Genomic DNA, 20,149 nt, shown 5'->3' on the forward strand with positions numbered 1-20,149 from the left:
GCGAACGCATTGTCGTGTTACGTTCAAAGCCACTAAAACATACAATTGCGAATCGTAGGTGATGGATGTTCATAAATACATTATCTACTGGGAACTCATGCGCCCGTACATCCAAACAACTAGTTCGGCCGTCTGTTAACTCTAAAGTTATGTTATTCCGATTTTTCTGGCATTACAAATTAAAAGGTTTTCTGTCACTAAACGCAACAACAAAAAGATCTCAAGTACGGTTATTTACAGTCAGCATTTAATTGTTACGTTTGTAATCTTACCGTAGAGACAGTAGGATGTCGCTCTTTGATTGACATAGAATTTAGCCAATAGGATTCGTCCATGGGGAAACGTAAAGGGTTCGCCGGAAGGTCAATTGTTATTCTCAGTTTTCTGTAATGGCGGAGCACGGGGAGGGAGACGGTATTGATTTCCACGACGACCAGTAAGGCACTGTCTAATGAGTCACTCAAGCAGTAGACCGATATTTCATTTCTGTTTTGGTATACGGCTGCCATCTAGATAATAATTTCGTTATTGAATTCGCTTCATACGACACCTGTGGTTAGCTAGCATCGTAGCTAGTTGGTAACACGGCCGCTTCCATACGCACGGCTTGTTTGCAAATTGTTCGCTTGCTAGCCACGTAGCTAGTCCAACATCAGCATTGTGCGTAAGAAATGTTGCATGTATCTTTGTTTTACTTGGGTCAGCATGTATTGAGTTACAATAATAAGTGAAAGCATGCGGTTCAGTTACATGTCGAGAGCTGCTTTGGCCTGTGCTGAAGCGAATGAATGGCAGGCCGTCGTTTGGTGCTTTCTTCTGGTTAGTTATGAATCTGCGGCCTCGTTCGGCTCTGATTGCCCGATTCCTGCAGTAACTAGGAGGTGTTCCTTGCCAGCTAGTTTCCTGCCTTACCTACACGCGAAGGCGTTAACTGGCTAGACAGCATCGTTATACTACTTGGGCCACCGTCTAACAAAGTTTGTTTCCAGACATGGAACTGGTGGTTCTGACTCGTTGTTTTAACTTAACTGTGATTTTCTCAGTACGAGTCCTGTGCGTCAGCATGCCCCCCCCCCCGTACATTAAGGGGATCGTAACGAAAGTGTCGTTTCACATAAGGATTTCTGTTTTGAAATGTTCACCTGCGCAAAGTCAGATTTTGTGATGCAGACAGATTACATGTTATGAAAAACGCGGATGCCGAAAACGTAAATGTAAAATGTTAAACATCTCGTTTTCCTTCATCCTTTGTTGCTGTGTTCCTGGTGTGGTGAAGGCTGTTTGCAGTACGCGATCTGCTTCCGAGGACGGCATTGTACAGTCAGCCTGTCCTTCCTTAATCGGCGTTCTCACACAAGCTTCTCCGCTTGCTCAGGATGGCGCAGCCGCATTTCCGTGGTCCAGCTCCGCCGCCCAGCGCAGTTATGCGTGGCCCTCCCCCGTTGCTTAGACCTCCACCTCCACCATTCGGCTTGATGAGGGGACCCCCTCCGCCACCACGTCCTCCTTTTGGGCGACTGCCCTTTGACCCCAGTATGCCGCCAATACCCCCTCCTGGAGGTGTGCCCCCACCACTTGGACCTCCACACTTGCAGGTATGAAATTCTTTGTGTATAATCAGTGGGTAGCATACTGGTTAATGATATTGGTTCGTCACCTGAAGATTGCACATTTTCTCAGACGTGGATCTGAATTGGGTGTCATTGGTCAATTGTTTTCTCCAGAGACCGCCCTTCATGCCTCCGCCAATGGGTAGCTTGCCTCCGCCCCCTGGGATGATGTTTCCCCCGGGGATGCCTCCCGTGCCGGCTCCCGGAACCCCTGCGCCGCCCCCTGCTGAGGAGATCTGGGTGGAGAACAAGACCCCAGAAGGAAAGGTACAGCATTAAGACAGCAGTGTCCTTATCAGGCGCTAGTGATGCAGCCGTGCATCAGCTTTTCTGAGGTCTTGGGTCAGATGGGTCATGTCGACCTCATTTCTGAGTTTGTTAGTGAGAGGTCAAGTAAAGGTGTATGTTAAAATGCCGCCTTTGGCGCTATGCACGTGGGGGTGTGTCTCAAGCGCAGAGTTAACTGGCCCCCTGTGCGCTACGGTGGCCCACATTTACCCCTGCTGGTCACGTGACCCCCTCCAGCCGTATTACTACCATGCCCGGACGCGCGAGTCGGCTTGGAACAAGCCGGAGGGAGTGAAGGTGATCCAGCAATCGGAGCTGAGCGCCCTGATGGTGCCACCGCAGACGGCCACGCCCTCCGGCGCCTCCCCCAGCCTCCCGGCGGCCGGCGCTGCCCCCGCCCCCGTCTCTGTCTCCACCCAGGCTCCCTCGGCCTCCCTCACCACCAGCCCCATCCCCAGCAGCGCCCCCACCCCAGCTGGCGCTCAGCCCATCGCCGGTAGGATCCGTTCCCGTACTGGGACGATGATTCTGTGCCTTTCTCGTTATATATGTCGTACAAATTTACTTTAGCTTTATGCGCTTTCCCGTCTGTCGGCCGTAATCGTCGGCAAATTGTAATGTGGTTTAAATATGTCCGCCCTCTGCTGTTTTAATCTAGCAAGTGACATTAATAGCTGAGGGATGACATGTGACACACGTTAGACCTCTGTGCCTGTGAGTGGAAGAACCACCTTGGCAGAATAGTCACATGTCCGTCGAGACCTTGAGTAAGACCAGTAACCCCTTATAGTGCTCTTGGGGCGCTGGATAAACGGCCGACCCTGCACTCAGACCCCAATCTTCACTCTCAGATGTGTATGTCTGTGTATGTCTTAAAGGACAGCGTGATGGGATATGTGAAAAGAAGTATTCCAGTGTATCTGCACTTGTTTTTGTGCAAATGGAACATTTAATTTCATTTTTACTTAATTGATTTTAGATACTGAAATACTCTGTGGGTTACTCCAAATCCCTGAGAAATAAATGAATGCGGTAGGAATCTCTCTAAAAATAATAGCTGCAGCTGTACATTTGCGTTCGTAATCCTGCTGATGCGTGGAGACCTGTTGCATCATGGGAGTGAGAGTCTGGCCGCACCTGTTCCCCGTGATGTCATTGGGTTTCCATCACTTTTTTTTTTTTCTTTGTTTCACTTCTTCACCCGTCCTACAGCCGCCCCAGAGTTGCCCCCGGTGGTGACGGCCCCATCCTCCGTCGGGGTGAACCCGGTCGCCGTGGTCAGCGTCTCCACGGTGACGGCCAGCGCGCCGCCTGCGCAGACGATGCCGCAGCTGCTGCCGCAGAGCCTGCCGGCTGCGCTGCCGCACAGCGTGGCCCAGCCCGCCCCCTCCATCCCCGCCTTCCCCCCCGTCGTGGTGCCCCCCTTTCGGGTGCCTCTACCCAGCATGCACATCCCTCTCCCCGGTGAGTCTGCCCTCTTGGCCGTCATCGTCACCGGCGTCCCCTCTCCACCTCATCCGTTTTCTCCACTTGTCTTTGTTCCCCATTCACTGTTTAGTCCTTATTACTGGTCATTATTAAGAATTTGCCTCTTATTTCTGTGCCTTCCTAGGTCTATTTATCCAATTCAAAAAGTCACAGTAGGGAATGTGGTATTAGTGGCCTGTAGGGGGCAGCCTTGTCTCTTTTCAGTGGTTCATAGCCGCTGGTTACCCAAGATGAGAAATCGCTCAGTTCTTCATTTAACTTCTGAAACTGATGAGATCAGACTGGTAATTAAAGTGATTTAGATTTGAAAGTTTGATTAATCAAGTCTTTTTATAAGTCGTGCTGTAATCTTTTTTTTTCTGTTCCTTTTGAAATTCAAGGGAAGAGGTAAAATGTTCAGGCAAATCTGTCTGGATTCTTTTTCATGATGGTATGTTTTGTCGGTGTTTTGTATTTACTTGGCCAAACAACCTGCGCGTCTGGGAGGCGGGTTAATGCAACTATTTTATACTTGGCTTTTGATTGTTTTTTTTTTTTTCCCATTTTCTTTTTCCTTCATTCCTTTCCAATCCCTCTCCCGTACCCAATATATGCTTGCTTGTCCATTCCTGCAGGTGTAGCAATGATGCAGATAGTCAGCAGCCCCTTTTTAAAGACAATCGCTCCCAACAAGAACGGTAATTCTCTTAAACGTCTACAGTCAGTGTCCTTCTGTTAGTTGGCATGTTAGTGAATGTTGTGAAAATATGGTCGTTTTATTTTATGTGCAAACACTCAGACTTAATGCTGTAGATTTTGATTTGATTATAGCTTAATTTTTAGTGTGTTGGAACCACGCTTTTTTAACAGATTTTAACCCTAAATCAGTAAGACATTTGAGATTTTATATTATGGTTTAATCATGCTTTATTTTTCAACTACAAGTTTGGCTTCAAACCCTTTTTTGTCATTGTGTTATTTCCTGATTATAGCTTAGTTTAAAATGTGATTCAGTAGCAGTGATTGAGTTTTCAGACTGAATCCAGCCTTAGCTCTTGCCTTATGAATGGTTGGTAGGACCATTGATTCTACCAATGATGTATTTCCACCCTACATGTAACAAAGTAGTTTAGCATAAATTCCCAAGTTGCTGGGAAATTCGCCATTTGTTTCTGTAAAACATTTTTTCTGAGCTTATTTGCAGTCCTATAAACACATCCAGTTTTTTCAAAACAGAACACATAGGTTTGCTGATTTTGTATCTTAGCGGATATCGTTTCCCCCATCAGTAAATGCTCACCCCTGTCTCACACAGCTCTTAGTGCTGTCTTTCATTTCTTCTGTTTTCCCCCCCCCCTGTTTCAGTAATGATATTAATCCTGTTCTTTGTCAGTGTCGTGCACCGTTATGGCATGCTCAGTGTGATGCTAACTTGCTGTCACTCTTTGTCCTTTGTCTTCCAAAAAAAAAAAAAGTAACAATCTAACATAACTGAACCATACGGTTTCTTGAAATTTGTGCCGTTCCCTGAGAGTTTATGTCTCCAGCTCAGAATTAATGACTGACTAAAAATGGAGTTTTGCATTATTTAATAAGAGAAATTGACGCTTAATGATAATGTCTGGGTCTAAGTCCTCGGCTCATTGATGTCTGGTCATAATAGTGTTTATTTTTAATGCCAAACTTTTACAGACAAACCAATTTGAGCTGGTACAGAGTTGAAGACTGTCCGACTTTGACCCGGATCTTACGAAAGCTGGGCTCTTTATCCCCTGTAGGGGGTCTCTGAGCAGGGTGTGGCTTATAGACTGCTGGAAGCCAATGGCATGCATGAGTTTTTTGCCTAATTTTTTTCAGGTATGCTCCCAAGCCTGGCCCCTCCCCTAGTTCCCATGATACACCCACAGCTTGCCATCCCGGCTACGCCAGCCCCCCTCGCTGGTGGGCCGCCCCTCCCGGAGTGGTCCGAGTACAAGACCGCTGACGGGAAGGCCTATTACTACAACAACCGCACCCTGGAGTCCACGTGGGACCGGCCTCACGAGCTGAAGGAGAAAGGTATGCCGCCGTTTGGAGAAGCATGGCTGGCCTCGGGCATTTACGTGCGTCGAGCTCTAGAGGGCGCTAACCAGGGGACCTGAGGGTCGCCCTGTATTCTGGGGTCTGCATCTGTTTGTTGACCCTTCTGCACAGCCGAAGGTGGCTGTGACTGTTGTCTGTGACTAAAAACACCTGAGATTTCCCTTGTAGTTATTTCTTGTGGAGTTATGAGCAGAGGCCGATCCAGATCTTTAGGGATGGATCTTAATATTACGATGGAATCTCTTGTGGAAACAGCCCTTAAAGCTGACACAGCTTCCAGTATAAGGATCTAGATAAAAGCTCTGTACAAGTCAAAAACAGATTTAATGTATTTCATATGAGCAGGAACATAAATCGTTTTAAAATAATTAATTACATGGCTGGAATATCCAGTATTCTTTTGACAGTTTGAACATTTGAGAATGAATAGTCTGGATCTCTTTAGTTTTATCTATATAGTCATTGGAAAAAACAAATGTTTGTAGAGCTAAGTTTCTCCATAGTTAGCAATGGTTGTATGACTGATAATTTATCACCTTTTGCCTGACAACTGCAGGCTACATGCTAACCGATACCAGGGTACGGCTGCCGCGTGTCCCAGTATCTGACGACGCACGTTTGGGGGAAAGTCTACCGTGACTGTATCAGACTGATGCCTGTTGTAGCTGTAGACCTAATGCTTATTCCTCTGCCCCTTGTACAGAAACTCATCTTTGACAATCGGCCTTTGTTTTAATTTGGTCGGTAAAGTTCTGCTGTCACTACTGATTAGCTTCCTGTGCGTAAGTTTTGTTTTCGTGGTTCCGGGTTTTCTTTTTTTTTTTTTCTCTCCTTTTTTTTTTTTCCCTTTCCTCCCCTTTTTTCCCTTTCCCAACCTTTTTTTCGTGGTTCCGGGTTTTCAAAGACGATGGCATTTAGAGCACAGAGGCTGTAAATCGTCATGGGTCTTTGTAGGACTGGCACCTAATGCATCGTTTACATATTTTATGAATAAATGGGATAGTTTTAAAAGTATCTCATGGTCATATTAGAGAACGTAATGCTACACATGCTTATCTTAATCGGAGTACCTTTGTAAGACCCTAAAGCATGAGTACAGGTGTTTCACACGATGCATGGTGTTCTTGAGCCGTATGATTGTGCTTGTGACCTCGCATTTCCCCACTTGAGACGCACTACTGGAAGTCTGACGTTAGGTTGCTCCAGATTCGTCCGTTTGCCTACAGCTGCTTCGGCTGGTAGAGGTCGCTGGCGGATTTCCGGTTTCAGAAATGATCTGGCTGTCCTCTTGCACTTCATTTGCAAATCTTCTGCATGGGCAACTGTGTACTATTTAATATATCAAGGAAGTTGATCTTTTCTTGCCTCACGCTATGAATGTCTCCTTAAAGTCTGTGTTCAAGGAGCAGAGCAGCTGGAGGTGTAGTGGTTAAGGAAGTGGACTTGTGACCAGAAGGTTGCAGGTTCAAGTCCCAGGGAAGGGCACTGCTGTTGTACCCTTTAGCAAGGTACCTAACCTAAATTAAACCGAATTGCTTTAATTACCACCCAGCTGAGTAATTGGGTAACGTGTAAAATTAAAGTTTTTATGAACACTGGTTAAAGGCTTTTACCAGGATAATGATGAAGGCATTGGAAACTCTAAATGGTCCCCATAAGTACTAAATATCTGTTTTAAGTTTAATTTGGAAGATCCCCATAATTTTTTATTTTTTGTCAAGTGAATAAAGCATAATGCTGAGGGACTGGAAACTCACAGATACACTTCTAGAAGCACGTTTGCTGTTATGCAGCACTTCACCTAATATCAGGGTGGAATTTAACGGCTCTCAGGCCATACACTTTTGCCTTGACTAGGCTGTATCTGAACGACTGGTTTTCGGTAAAGATCCTGAACGGTAACGACTGTCCACCTCTGTCCCAGATAAGAACCTGGGGAAGGGCAAGGATAGGCCTTCGCTGGAGGACATGGACCTCATGGGCTTGGATGACAGGGAGCTCAAAGGAGAACCACCTAAAGAGGCCAAAGAAGTAGGTGTTTCCTTCCGTCACTTTCATTGGATCTTTGTAAGATTTTATTTGGATAAAAATTGTGTGTGATTTTTGTAGTCATGCTCCGATCAGGGTTTTTGGGGCTAACTGCTGATCACTGGAATCAAAATTGGCCAATACCAATTGCCTAACGCCACGGGGGTGTAAGGGGGATCTTAGCCCAGTTGTTGCGTTCCACCACCGCTTGTCCTTCCACCATAAAGGATTTCTGCTTCACACACATTGCATACAGCGATTTTTGGTCTATTTTGGGCACCTTGTAGAACTGTCAGGCAGGTGAAGCCATTTTATCGCTGTTATTTTGCCGCGCAGAGAGACGCGCATTTTGTAATCTGATTGGCTTTTATAAAGAGCTCCAGTCAGACGATTTAGAATGAAGATCTACAGATAATGATCGGTGGATTGGAGTGTCCCTAATTGTGGCTTCATCCACAAAATCGGTATTTGAGATCGGTCAAATTAAAGGCCGCCGATCGAGTAATTAAGACTGGAAATCGGCCGATTTAAATCTCCTGCCAATCAATTGGAGCCTCTAGTGTGTGTGTGTGTGTGTGTGTGTGTGTGCGCGCGCGTCTGTGTGTGTGTTTCTGTATGTGTCCCTGTTAATTCTTCTCTCCATTTACTTTCAGGAGCCAAAGGAGGAGGAGATGACCGAGGAGGAGATTGCAGCTCAGAAAGCCAAGCCAGTGGCTACCAACCCCATCCCAGGAACCCCCTGGTAGATTTTCACAGTCAAAGTCGGTCATGTGACTCTACATGCGGTCGTCTACCTGCTGGGATGTTCGGTGTGGCCCGTGTGGTTTAGGTCACCTGAATTTCACATGCTGAATCATACCTGACAGCGTGCTGACGATGATGCACAGCAAAGCTCCCCTTAGGGATGGAGGGGCTGATAAGCCAGGGTATGTCAGCTTGCAGACGCTCAGTGCACATCTGGGTATGTCAGCTTGCAGACGCTCGGTGCACATCTGGGTATGTCAGCTTGCAGACGCTCGGTGCACATCTGGGTATGTCAGCTTGCAGACGCTCGGTGCACATCTGGGTATGTCAGCTTGCAGACGCTCGGTGCACATCTGGGTATGTCAGCTTGCAGACGCTCGGTGCACATCTGGGTATGTCAGCTTGCAGACGCTCGGTGCACATCTGGGTATGTCAGCTTGCAGACGCTCGGTGCACATCTGGGTATGTCAGCTTGCAGACGCTCGGTGCACATCTGGGTATGTCAGCTTGCAGACGCTCGGTGCACATCTGGGTATGTCAGCTTGCAGACGCTCGGTGCACATCTGGGTATGTCAGCTTGCAGACGCTCGGTGCACATCTGGGTATGTCAGCTTGCAGACGCTCGGTGCACATCTGGGTATGTCAGCTTGCAGACGCTCGGTGCACATCTGGGTATGTCAGCTTGCAGACGCTCGGTGCACATCTGGGTATGTCAGCTGCAGGAATCACATGCTTCTAGTCACCATCAAGTTCTAATTCTTATCTGCAGGGCGGGTTATCAGACCCACAGCTAAACAGTCTAATGGGTGAACTGTGAATTATCTTCATTTTGAGTCAAAACCTGGAAACTATAAAAGGCAAAGCAGATTCCAAGGTCCTGAGTTCTGACACCTGTTGAACTGTACTCAGCTGTGCCCCTGACTCTGGGGCAGAGCATTTGTGGATTTCTTTTTAAATGATTCGTGTGTTCGCTTAAACGAATACCAAGTTAGCGGTTCTGCTGTAACACTGCCCCCTGTTGACGCTTTGCACAGGTGCATTGTGTGGACCGGCGATGAACGCGTGTTCTTCTACAACCCGACCACTCGCCTCTCCATGTGGGACCGACCCGAAGAGCTGGTGGGGCGGGCCGACGTCGATCGCACCATCCAGGAGCCGCCCCACAAGAGAGGGTTGGAGGGCCCTCGCAAGATGGGTGAGATGATGATGATGGGTCCTTCCTGGGGCTGCCTGAAAATATGCCTGAAAAAAAAAACCAGCAGCTTAACAGATCGCTGTTACCTCCATCACAGAGATCAGTAAGAATGAGAAGGACATGGTGGCAGAAGATGGCGTAGAAGATGAGCCCGTCAAGGCGAAGAAGAGGAAGTAAGTTCAGCTCATGCACACCCCTGCCTCGTTAGGGTGTCATTAAGTATCGCCAAGGGACGTTCATCTGTGGAGCTTTTTGAAGCCTTCAGAGGCAGCTCTCTAAGCATGGAGGAGTTACACTGACGTTTGGCCCAGACCTCTAAATAAGCCCAGTAATGTGATTCTGTTCTTGTTACCTGTATCCGTCTGACACTCAGAGCTTGCTTTTGCTTCCTCCAATCGGTGCACAGTAGGATGTATTTTAGGAAACGTCAATGAGATCAATATGGCCCTTCAGGGTAGCAGCCTTGTTTTACCTCTTAGACACACACAGCTCAGTCTTTATCTGTATAAATATAATGCTTGGTAATCGATAGAAAATTGACATGTTGCACTATGATTAAAAGGATTATTTTACGAATTACTTTTGTTTAGGAAGGTACAGGGTATGATGTCCCAAGGTTAACTCCTGATTCATCCAGCCTCTATGTGGCGCTCATGCTCGGTCTGCAGAGCTGAGAGCCAAGCCATCCTGCTTGGTGCCTAAGGGCCTGTAGTGCCCCCTGCAGGCAAAAGGTGGCGGTGGAGGTGACTGCAGGCCTCATGCGTACCGTGTGCCGCTTTATACAGGAAGGAGGACCCCAAGGAGGAGTCTGAGAAGGAGATGGCCATGGATGCGGAGATCAAGGCGGCCCGCGACCGGGCAGTGGTGCCGATGGAGACGCGCGTGAAGCAGTTCAGGGACATGCTGCTGGAGAGAGGGGTACTGAGCCTCACTGCCGCCTCACGCTGGCCAGCTGTGGCGTCTCACGCCAAGACAGACCCCTCCGTCACCCACTAGGGCTGTCACTTTTTCAAAAATCAAGTTCGAATGAAATGCGAATGTGATTCCGATTACTGTAACTTTGTCTTGTATGTTAGGGAATTTCTGCTAAAGAAGGTGTTGTGGCGATGTTATGACAGAAGCCGAGTTGTTAAGGCTGACTAGAGATTCCTGTGTTTAATTCCTCTTGCTTCACTTTTATTCCCCTAACAAGCTTTTTTTTTTCCGCTTAAAATAATATAAAAATATCCAGGCCGTTGGTAGTATTTGGGCTGAATTTGCAGGGGATTATGTAAATGTGGCTCTGGGGATGATGACTGTTATCTCTGGCTCCCTGCTGCCAGGGTTCAGGGCTCCTTCACCGCAGTGAGTGATGGTCCTCGCCGGGGGCGTCTCTCCTCGTTTGTCCCTCCTTGTAGGTTTCGGCCTTTTCGACGTGGGAGAAAGAGCTGCACAAGATCGTGTTTGATCCTCGGTACCTGCTGCTTAACACTAAGGAAAGGAAGCAGGTGAAGAGTGAGCTTATTTTCCATCCATCCATCCATCCGCTTAGGGACATGGGGGAACCTGGACAGGGATGGGAGACTCTCTGGATTGGATGCCAGGCTATTTTCAGGACACACACTCGCACACTTCTACACTCTGGGCCGACGCGTCTTTCGAGAAATGGGAGGAAACGGGGGTGGGGGGGTCCATGTTGAGGTCATTGGACTTGAGATGCATGGATGGTTATGAAGCAGTTACTCTAGATATCTGATGGACAAACATCTATGCTTACACATGACTCAAGGGACCTGGGATTTCCCCTTGTTTGTGAGGTATTTCTCTGGTATAGCTCTTTGAATCGCTCTCCGCTGCAGGTCTTTGACCAGTATGTGAAGACGCGGGCGGAGGAGGAGAGAAAGGAGAAGAAGAACAAGCTCATGCAAGCCAAGGAGGAGTTCAGGAAGCTAATGGAGGAGGCCAAGCTGGGCACCAGGTCAGCCTTTGGGTCGGGGAGGTCATGCCGTTAAGTGGCAGTGGGTCTGGCTGTGTCCATGGAAACAAGGCCGCGCATTAGCATTAGTGGCGGTAAGGGTTTTGTTGGCATTGAGATGAGCTACTGGGGCGAACGTTTCTTTTGTTTGTTTCTAGGACGACTTTCAGCGAGTTTGCAGCCAAGCATGCCAAGGACGCTCGGTTCAAGGCCATTGAGAAGATGAAGGATCGGGAGGCGATATTCACGGAGTTCATGATCGCGCTCAGGAAGAAGGAAAAGGAGGACTCCAAGAGCAGGGGGGAGAAGGTGAGGGTGGGGGCTGTCTCCCCGTGCAGGTCATGTGACTTGAGATACTTGTATGGTCGTGAAGCCATTACCCTAGGAATCAAGCATGTGATCTCGCCACGCTGCCGCTTCCACTACTAGTTCCAAGTTCTCCTACGGCGTACAGTACTGACTGGTCAGAGAGCTGGCCGTAAGTCCGGGCAGTCCTTAAACTTGTAGGACTTCACGTGAGGAGTGTCTGTAATTCTTGGTTTATCAAATACTTGGGCTTTTTCTTATAGGCCAGAAAGCATCAGCTCCAGTTCCCTGCCTTTTAACTCTCGCTCCGTCCCGTCCCCCCCGTCCCCCCCCCCGAAGATAAGGCAGGACTTCTTCGAGCTCCTGTCTGACCACCACATCGACGGCCAACAGCGCTGGAGCAAGGTGAAGGACAAGGTGGAGAGCGATCAGCGCTACAAGACCGTGGAGAGCTCCGCCATGAGGGAGGAGCTCTACAAGCAGTTCGTGGAGAAGCTGGCGAAGGTGCTGCCTCTGCCAACAGTCTTCCACATTATACGTCAATTAGTGATGCTCCGGTGTGGATATTTTGCCAGACACTGATATATTTCTGTATAATACTATCAATGCTGATAATGGCTCTGCAAATGGCAGTGATGTTACTTCTTAGTAGGCATCAGCAAAGTACCACGGACCTGGGAGACGAGCGTCTAAGTCAGAGTTCCTCTGTTCTCGTCCTGTAGGGCCAGAATCCAGCACAGTTTACAGACCCTCAAACACATCTTAATCAGCTCACACTATGTCTGGCAGGTGTGTTTGACCAAGGAAATCTGCAAACTGTTAGATCCTTCTCCTCCGGGACCATGATTAGGGAACCTTGTTCTAAGTGGTGAACGAGCCTATAAAATCCTTCGTCACCCACTACAGTACAGATATTTTATGGGTTCCACTGAAATAAAGGTAGCTGATTACGAGAAAGATCTCTGTATGTATGTTGATGCTTCCATGTCCCACTCTCGCCAATGTGGGGAAGCAATAAAAAAGGCGAACAGAATGTTGGGTTATATCTCTAGATGTGTGGAGTTTAAGTCAAGGGAGGTGATGTTACGCTTATATAATTCCTTGGTAAGACCCCACCTAGAATACTGTGTGCAGGTTTGGTCACCATACCTCAAGAAGGACATTGCTGCCTTAGAAAAGGTGCAACGAAGAGCTACGAGAATGATTCCTGGTCTTAGAGGAATGTCTTACGAGGAGAGGTTAGCGGAACTGAATCTGTTCAGCCTTGAGCAAAGGCGACTAAGGGGGGATATGATTCAGGTCTATAAGATTCTAACGGGTCTGGATGCTGTTCAGCCAAATGACTATTTCAATATTAGTCTAAATACTAGAACTCGTGGCCATAAGTGGAAATTAGCGGGAGAACATTTTAAAACAAATTTGAGGAAGCACTTCTTTACACAGCGTGTAGTCAGAGTATGGAATAGTCTTCCTGCTATTGTAGTGGAAGCTAAAACCATGGGTTCCTTTAAATCAGAGCTAAATAAGATTTTAACAACTCTGAGATATTAGCTAAGTTCTCCCCAAACGAGCTTGATGGGCCGAATGGCCTCCTCTCGTTTGTAAATTTCTTATGTTCTTATGTTCTTACAGAAAATGGCCAGTTGTCCAATGCAATCATCTCCATAATTTTAGCAGTTCTGTATGTACCCCTAGTGCCGCTAACTTAGATTATTGACTAAAGCCTAAATGTTGGCAGGCAATGACCCATCAAATTGACATCTTGATTTATTTTTTTTAACGCCCGACAGCGATATCTCAAAGTATCCAGCGATATCTCAGCGATATCCAGCACTGCATGTGATCCTCGGTGTAGATTTATTTTCATCTATGCTGTGCGATGAGGCCATTTTCAGTACTTCCCTTTGTCTGTGTGCCCTTGGGCGATATTTTTAGAGAGGGTGGAGTTGCAGTCTGTGCAGATGTGGCAGTCGCGTTCGTGTCTGCGAGTCTGGTATTTGTGTAAATAAGACTCGCTCTCCTTGCAGAACTTGGACTCTGACAAGGAGAAAGATCTTGAGCGGCAGGCCAGGATCGAAGCCAGCCTGCGAGAAAGGGAACGGGAGGTGCAGAAAGCCCGCTTCGAGCAATCCAAGGAGATCGACCGTGAACGCGAGCAGCACAAGCGAGAGGAGGCCATCCAGAACTTCAAAGCCCTTATGTCCGATATGGTGTGTAGGAAAGAGGCTGTGGGTTTGATATGTTTACGATAGTGACCTTGAAGAGCTTGTTGATTGGTCACAATTGGGCGTTGACATTGGCCTTCACAAGACCGTTTCACAAATCATCTACCCGAGGCAATAGATCATGAGTTGATCGTGTTGCACTCCAAAGCTCTATAGAAGAAGGCAAGTCTATGTTTGGGAGATAATTGACAAACAGCAACATTTCTAAAATAGACGATGGTGTTAAATGTTAAACAGGCACAATTTGGATAAAAGCATCCGTTCAGATGTGGTTTCCCCCACATGACTAATCAACAAGACTAACTTGGCTCTCGCGTTGGGTGGCAGGTGAGGACGTCGGACGCCACGTGGTCCGAAACCCGGCGGAATCTGCGCAAGGACCATCGCTGGGAGTCGGCCTCGCTGCTGGAGCGAGACGAGAAGGAGAAGCTCTTCAACGAGCACGTGGAAGCCCTGAGCAAAAAGAAGAAGGAGCACTTCCGGCAGCTTCTGGACGAGACCACTTTGGTAGGACCTGAGCCCGGAAGCCGGGGGGTGTATACAGGGGCACTTGCCCCAGCCTAAACCTGATTGGTGCCCGGAGTGCCCTTCACCTGTCACTCACCAATTCAAAACATATTATTGGCTAATGAGAAGGTTGACTGGTCTTAAGCCCCACACCTTAAATGTAGAATGTAGGTCATACAGTGAGTAAGTCGCTAGCGTCTGGCACAAGGGACACGTTTGGCGTGCAGTAACACCGGGGTTCATCTTGGCAGATCACGCTGACGACGACATGGAAGGAGGTGAAGAAGGTGATTAAGGAGGACCCTCGCTGCATAAAGTTCTCCAGCAGTGACCGGGTAACCCCCCCTTTTCAGTGCTTTGTCCTACAAAAGGCTTTTGATGTTGTCCCCCACAAGAGGCTCTTTCTTAAACTCAAAGCGACAGGTATTTTAGGAACTGTAGCGACCTGGATTGATAACTGGTTAACAGATAGGAAGCAGCGAGTAGTTATTAGAGGCACAATGTCATAGTGGGCCTGCGTTCATAGTGGGGTACCGCAGGGTTCAATTTTAGGACCACTATTGTTCCTAATTTACATAAATGATATAGACACCAATATATACAGTAAACTGGTGAAATTTGCAGATGACACCAAGGTGGGTGGTATAGCAGATACTGAACTAGCGGCTCAGCAGCTACAGCAGGATCTTGATTTAATTAGTGACTGGGCCGATACCTGGCAGATGAAATTTAACATAGACAAATGTAAGGTACTCCATGTAGGGAGCAGAAATATAAAGTACAGGTATTTTATGGGACCTACTGAAATAAAGGTAGCTGATTATGAGAAAGACCTTGGTGTGTATGTTGATGCTTCCATGTCTCATTCTTGCCAGTGCGGGGAAGCAATAAAAAAGGCCAATAGGATGTTGGGGTATATCTCCAGGTGTGTGGAGTTTAAGTCAAGGGAGGTAATGCTAAGATTATACAATTCCTTGGTGAGACCTCACCTAGAATATTGTGTGCAGGTTTGGTCACCATATCTTAAAAAGGACATTGCGGCCTTAGAAAAGGTGCAGCGTTGGGCCACAAGAATGATTCCTGGTCTTAGAGGAATGTCATACGAGGAAAGGTTAGTTGAGCTAAATCTGTTCAGCCTCAAGCAAAGGAGACAGGGGGGACATGATCCAGGTCTATAAGATTCTAACAGGTTTGGATGCTGTTCAACCGAATAGTTACTTCAGCATTAGTTCAAATACAAGAACTCGTGGCCATAGGTAGAAATTAGGAGAACATTTCAAACTGGATTTAAGGAAACGCTTCTTTACACAGCGTGTAGTCAGAGTATGGAATAGACTTCCTGATAACGTAGTGCAAGCTGAATCCTTGGGTTCTTTTAAATCAGAGCTAGATAAGATTTTAACAACTCTGAGCTATTAGTTAAGTTCTCCCCAAGCGAGCTCGATGGGTCGAATGGCCTCCTCTCGTTTGTATAGTTCTTATGTTCTTATGCCTGAACCTGGCTGTTTTTTGTGCTCTTAGTCTTGTGGTAAATGTGGCTTCCTGTTACTGTTGTGCAGAAGAAACAGAGAGAATTCGAAGACTACATCAAAGACAAATACATCACCGCCAAGGCAGACTTCAGGACACTGCTGAAAGAGACCAAATTCATCACGTATAGGTGCGTGTCTCTGTCTCTTTTCCTCGGTCCTGAATTCAGTAATTGTCCAGTATTGTAACACTTAACTGCTGGTTTAAAGTTAAATGTTTTAAATGCATGTTTTTAGCTAACAAGAATTAGCACGCTGGGGCGGTCTTGAACAGCAAACCATAATTCAGCCATTTTTTAGTGGTCAAGTGAGCGGTTTAATCTGCCTGGGACTAACCAGGTGTGAGTGCAGCTACGAACTCTGCAGTGAAGGAATAGATTTAACATTCTGCTCTATGCCATCCTTTGAAACTTCTTTCCCCACCAATCAGGTGGTTAACTCTGTCATTCTTAACGTCTGTGTCTTATATAACTTTTGGCTGCATGTGTGCGTATTCCACCCCTCTACGTATCGAACAGGTATTCGTAAAATAGTTCATACATGATATATGAATAAGTAGATATCTCACGTCTTTACGAAGTTAACATGTAGTTTGGCGTTAATGCTTTAAGGTCCAGGAAGCTGATCCTGGAGTCCGACCAGCACCTTAAGGACATTGAGAAGGTCTTGCAGAACGATAAGCGTTACCTGGTACTGGACTGTGTTCCTGACGAGCGCAGGAAGCTCATCATGTCCTACATTGAGGACCTGGACCGTCGAGGACCACCGCCTCCGCCCACCGCCTCCGAGCCCACGCGGCGTTCCACCAAATGAGCCCCCCCCCCCCTCCCTTCGTGGCCCCCGCTGACCTATACCCACACAGTGCCAGGTATAACGTCCCGTCATCACATGGAAGCGGCTGTGGGCTGTGGCCTGCAGGGCGGCGACGGTGAGCCGCGAGTCTACGCTTCAGATAAACATGTACAGCCCGTTGCTCTGGCCTCGTCCGTGCCGGAGACGCCGATGGCCTTTTTCGCTCCTCGTCGTCATTGTTACAATATGGTTTAGTTTGAATGTTCATGTTTCTATAGTGGTTTAATTTTTTGACTTGTTGCTATATTTCTGTAAAGAAAATACTGGAATAAAAGCAACTTCCCATTTTTTTTTAAATAGCTTTGGTCTTACTAGTTTTTTTAATGCTAGGAACGATATAGAATTGACTGGCACTTTTTTTTATTATTTTTTTATTTTTTTTTTAAGTTTTGCCCTGAGCCCAAACAGAATTTTCAATATGTTCACTTCCCATGTGCTGCCTTTATGAGGAAATTGAGCTGCACTTGTTGAAATGAAGGAAATGCACTGATATTCTTCACACACAAGCTAGTAAAACATTTTCCTTGTACGGCTCCATATTTGCTAAGGAACAGATAAATATCCCGGTGACAAGTAGCAGATGTTAATAAGCACCTGTGTGTAGCTGGTTCCTGACTTATAGATGTTTCTTGTAACTGCAGCCGTGTCGTCGTGCTGAATGCATGGCTTCTGATTTGCCTGTGCCTGCATCAGGCAGATCCTGTCTCTGATTGGATAATCTTAAGTCCGTCCCCCGTCCCCCCCCCCTTCTAACATTAGCCTTACTTTCTCAAGGGAGGTATAGAGGAACATGCAGTCATTAGGTTCCCTTGATCATATCTGGTCCTGAAGAGCAAATTGTTCGAATTCTTTTTCCTGGCCGAAGGCTGCTTTTGTCCCAGATTTGGTCTTGCCTTTTATGTTTTTTGTGCCCGTATGTTGACACGCCCTGGGACCGGCGATAGAAACAGCCGGGGATTGAGACCGAGTGAGTAAAACATGGGTGGTTATGGATATTCACTCAGTCAAGGTGGCAGTGGATGACCATTACATTCATATAGCATTTTGCAGAACCAATAGGGAGCCACTTCAACCCCCACCACTGTGTAGCCCCCACCACTGTAGCCCCCGCCTGGATGATGTGACGGCAGCCTTTCTGCACCAGTACGCTCACCACACAGTAGTTAAGGCAGTGAAGGGGAAAGAGAGAATTGACCAGTTAGATACAGGGGATGATTAGGAGGCCAGATTTGATGCAGCAACAGTGGGCAATTTTAGCCAGGACATCAGGGTACCACCTCTACTCTTTCGAAATATGCCCTTGGGATGACCTCACAGTCAGGAACTCGATTTTACGTGTCATCTGAAGGACGACACCATTTTTATAGCACAGTGTCCCCATCACTGCACTGGGACACTGGGACCCACACAGACCACAGGATGGGCTAATCCACTGCCCACACCAACACCTCCTCCAGCAGCAAACCAGCTTTCCCAATTTGGTGTCCAATCCAAGTACTGGCCAGGCCCAAACCTGCTTCGCTTCAGATGTTTTCCTGGTCTGAATCCCAGGTGCTATGGCCGCCGGCCGCCAAATGAGATAAATGACAAGCGAGACAAAGACCTTTGGCTGTAGCTTCGTTCTGTCCAGCTGGTGTGTTAAATGTCAGGCCCTTTTCGAATGGAAGCAGAACGGAGGAGACATTTGGCTGCAGGTTCCTGACCGGGCAGGAGTACGTTCACATTCACGCCACCTGAATGAAAGCTAGTGAAAATGCTGCCTTTGTTTTCATTTTATTGTTATCGTGACACTTAGAAAATTCAAACCAACTCAAATGCTACATGTCAACGCAAACCCTTTCTTCTGACGTGACACCACCTGTTGACACCAACGGAGAGCAGGTGGGATAAAACGAATAAATAAAATTAACTGGAGTCACTGCGGGGTGGCAGGGCGGGGCGCCAGAACATGACATCAACTTTAGCTTGCAGCTAGCTTGGCGAGCGTCAGTCTGGGATCATCGTAACTAGTCTTGTCAGTAAGTAAACTAGTTCTTTCTCCCCTCCTCTCCACTAAATTTGAAATGCTGTCTCTTGAGAGTAAAAAATAATTCCCCCCCTGCACTGCTGTGCGTGTCCAGGAGGCCAACAGCAATGGCTCTGGGGAACCAATCAGGATGGAGGGGGAGGAGCCTTGGGGGAGGAGCCTTGGGAGAAGCGCCAGTCTCAAGCGTGGTCTCGGGGTGCGAGGGCACAGTGCTAGTTGACCTTGTCTTGGAATATGTAGAGGTTGTTGGTGGCCGCTACGGCAATGATGTTCTCGGATGGGTGCCAGGCAGTGTGCAGGATCTTCTTGCTGAAGTCAAGGCTGTCCACGCTGATCTCGTCCTTGCGCCGCTTGCCCCCCACGCAGACCTTCCGTGGCTTCAGGATGGCCCGTGGCTTGCTGTTCTCCCGGGACGCTTCCAAAGTCACGTCCCGCTTGGTGTTGCGGTCGAACATGCGGAAGAAGTTGTTGTAGGAGCCCGTCATGATGACACTGGAAAAGGCAATAAATGGTGTCCAGTAACGAGATTTAGCAAACCCGATTTAACAAATTTGACTGATCCGCTAGGGTGAATTCCATTAGCTGACGACAGGGATGAGATTAAATCTTAAAAAAAACTAACAGGTGTTTCCTTTGTAGTATTTACTCGCTCACCTGTCGGATCCATTCCACACGCATTCAAACTTGTCAAAGATGCAGTCGTTTTCATACAGTGAACATAACTTGCCCCGGAGGTAGTCGTGTACCTGCAGAAAGAGAGAGAGTCAACGTGTGCTTTTTAAAGGATAGTCACTCAATACTGTTTAAAAGAATGTAAGTTATAAAATACTGTGTGCAGAGATCATCTTCTGTGGTTATTTCTCCTTGAAGCAATAACATAGCATGTATTTAATGGGTATGTACAATTAAAAAATCAAATATTTTTGCATTTAGCTAACACACTTTTATCCAAAGTGACGGTCAGTCCCTGGAGTGTTTGTGGGTTACGGGCCTTGCTGAAATCACTTTGCAGACCATAGGATTCGAACCAGCCATGTTCTGATCAAAGGCACAGCATCTTAACCTGATGAGTTACACACTACTCTACTTTGTAAGCTGAAAATTGCTGCTCGACTCATAGGAGGCCCTGATGCCGTACCCTAGAATCAGAACCTTCCTCAGATTTTCAGTAAAAATTCTGCTGACGGGCAAAAATCTCTGTTGCTTTGGGTAAACATGGATGTAGGTTTTGAGAACTGGGCAGGGGCTGTGTACAGAGCATTAAAAATTCATAGTTCGGCAAAAAGTATTACACTAATTAGGCCAAGTAGCTGAGCACGGATTTCTGTCAATGCAG

At 47.2% G+C, this 20,149-nt stretch overlaps 2 protein-coding genes across 5 annotated transcripts in view; one reads left to right on the top strand and one right to left on the bottom strand.

Annotated features, from left to right (window-relative positions):
• The first annotated feature begins 362 nt into the window (after positions 1–362).
• tcerg1b (transcription elongation regulator 1b (CA150)) lies at positions 363–17,084 on the top strand. The gene is made up of 21 exons (XM_072706232.1): positions 363–436; positions 1,376–1,595; positions 1,725–1,877; positions 2,136–2,394; positions 3,111–3,362; positions 4,001–4,063; positions 5,223–5,423; positions 7,372–7,478; positions 8,129–8,217; positions 9,254–9,414; positions 9,512–9,587; positions 10,200–10,332; positions 10,812–10,901; positions 11,253–11,371; positions 11,527–11,677; positions 12,014–12,178; positions 13,702–13,884; positions 14,227–14,406; positions 14,658–14,741; positions 15,966–16,066; positions 16,547–17,084. The coding sequence occupies exons 1-21, from the start codon at positions 390–392 to the stop codon at positions 16,746–16,748; spliced, it is 3,036 nt and encodes a 1,011-aa protein (XP_072562333.1). The 5' UTR covers positions 363–389; the 3' UTR covers positions 16,749–17,084.
• A 1,460-nt stretch (positions 17,085–18,544) lies between these two features.
• The window catches only part of LOC111836971 (serine/threonine-protein phosphatase 2A 55 kDa regulatory subunit B beta isoform-like), a 51,010-nt gene continuing 49,405 nt past the window's right edge, over positions 18,545–20,149 (bottom strand). For all 4 annotated transcript variants that reach the window (XM_023798696.2, XM_023798700.2, XM_023798697.2 and 1 more), the window contains exons 8-9: positions 19,468–19,559; positions 18,545–19,305 (exon numbers count right to left, since the gene is read on the bottom strand). In XM_023798696.2, coding sequence (XP_023654464.1) covers positions 19,026–19,305; positions 19,468–19,559 — 372 coding nt within the window. In that variant the 3' untranslated portion in view covers positions 18,545–19,025. The remainder of the gene's footprint in view (positions 19,306–19,467; positions 19,560–20,149) is intronic.

The sequence above is a fragment of the Paramormyrops kingsleyae genome, chromosome 24, assembly GCF_048594095.1.
Source record: "Paramormyrops kingsleyae isolate MSU_618 chromosome 24, PKINGS_0.4, whole genome shotgun sequence".
Classification (NCBI taxonomy): Eukaryota; Metazoa; Chordata; class Actinopteri; order Osteoglossiformes; family Mormyridae; genus Paramormyrops; species Paramormyrops kingsleyae.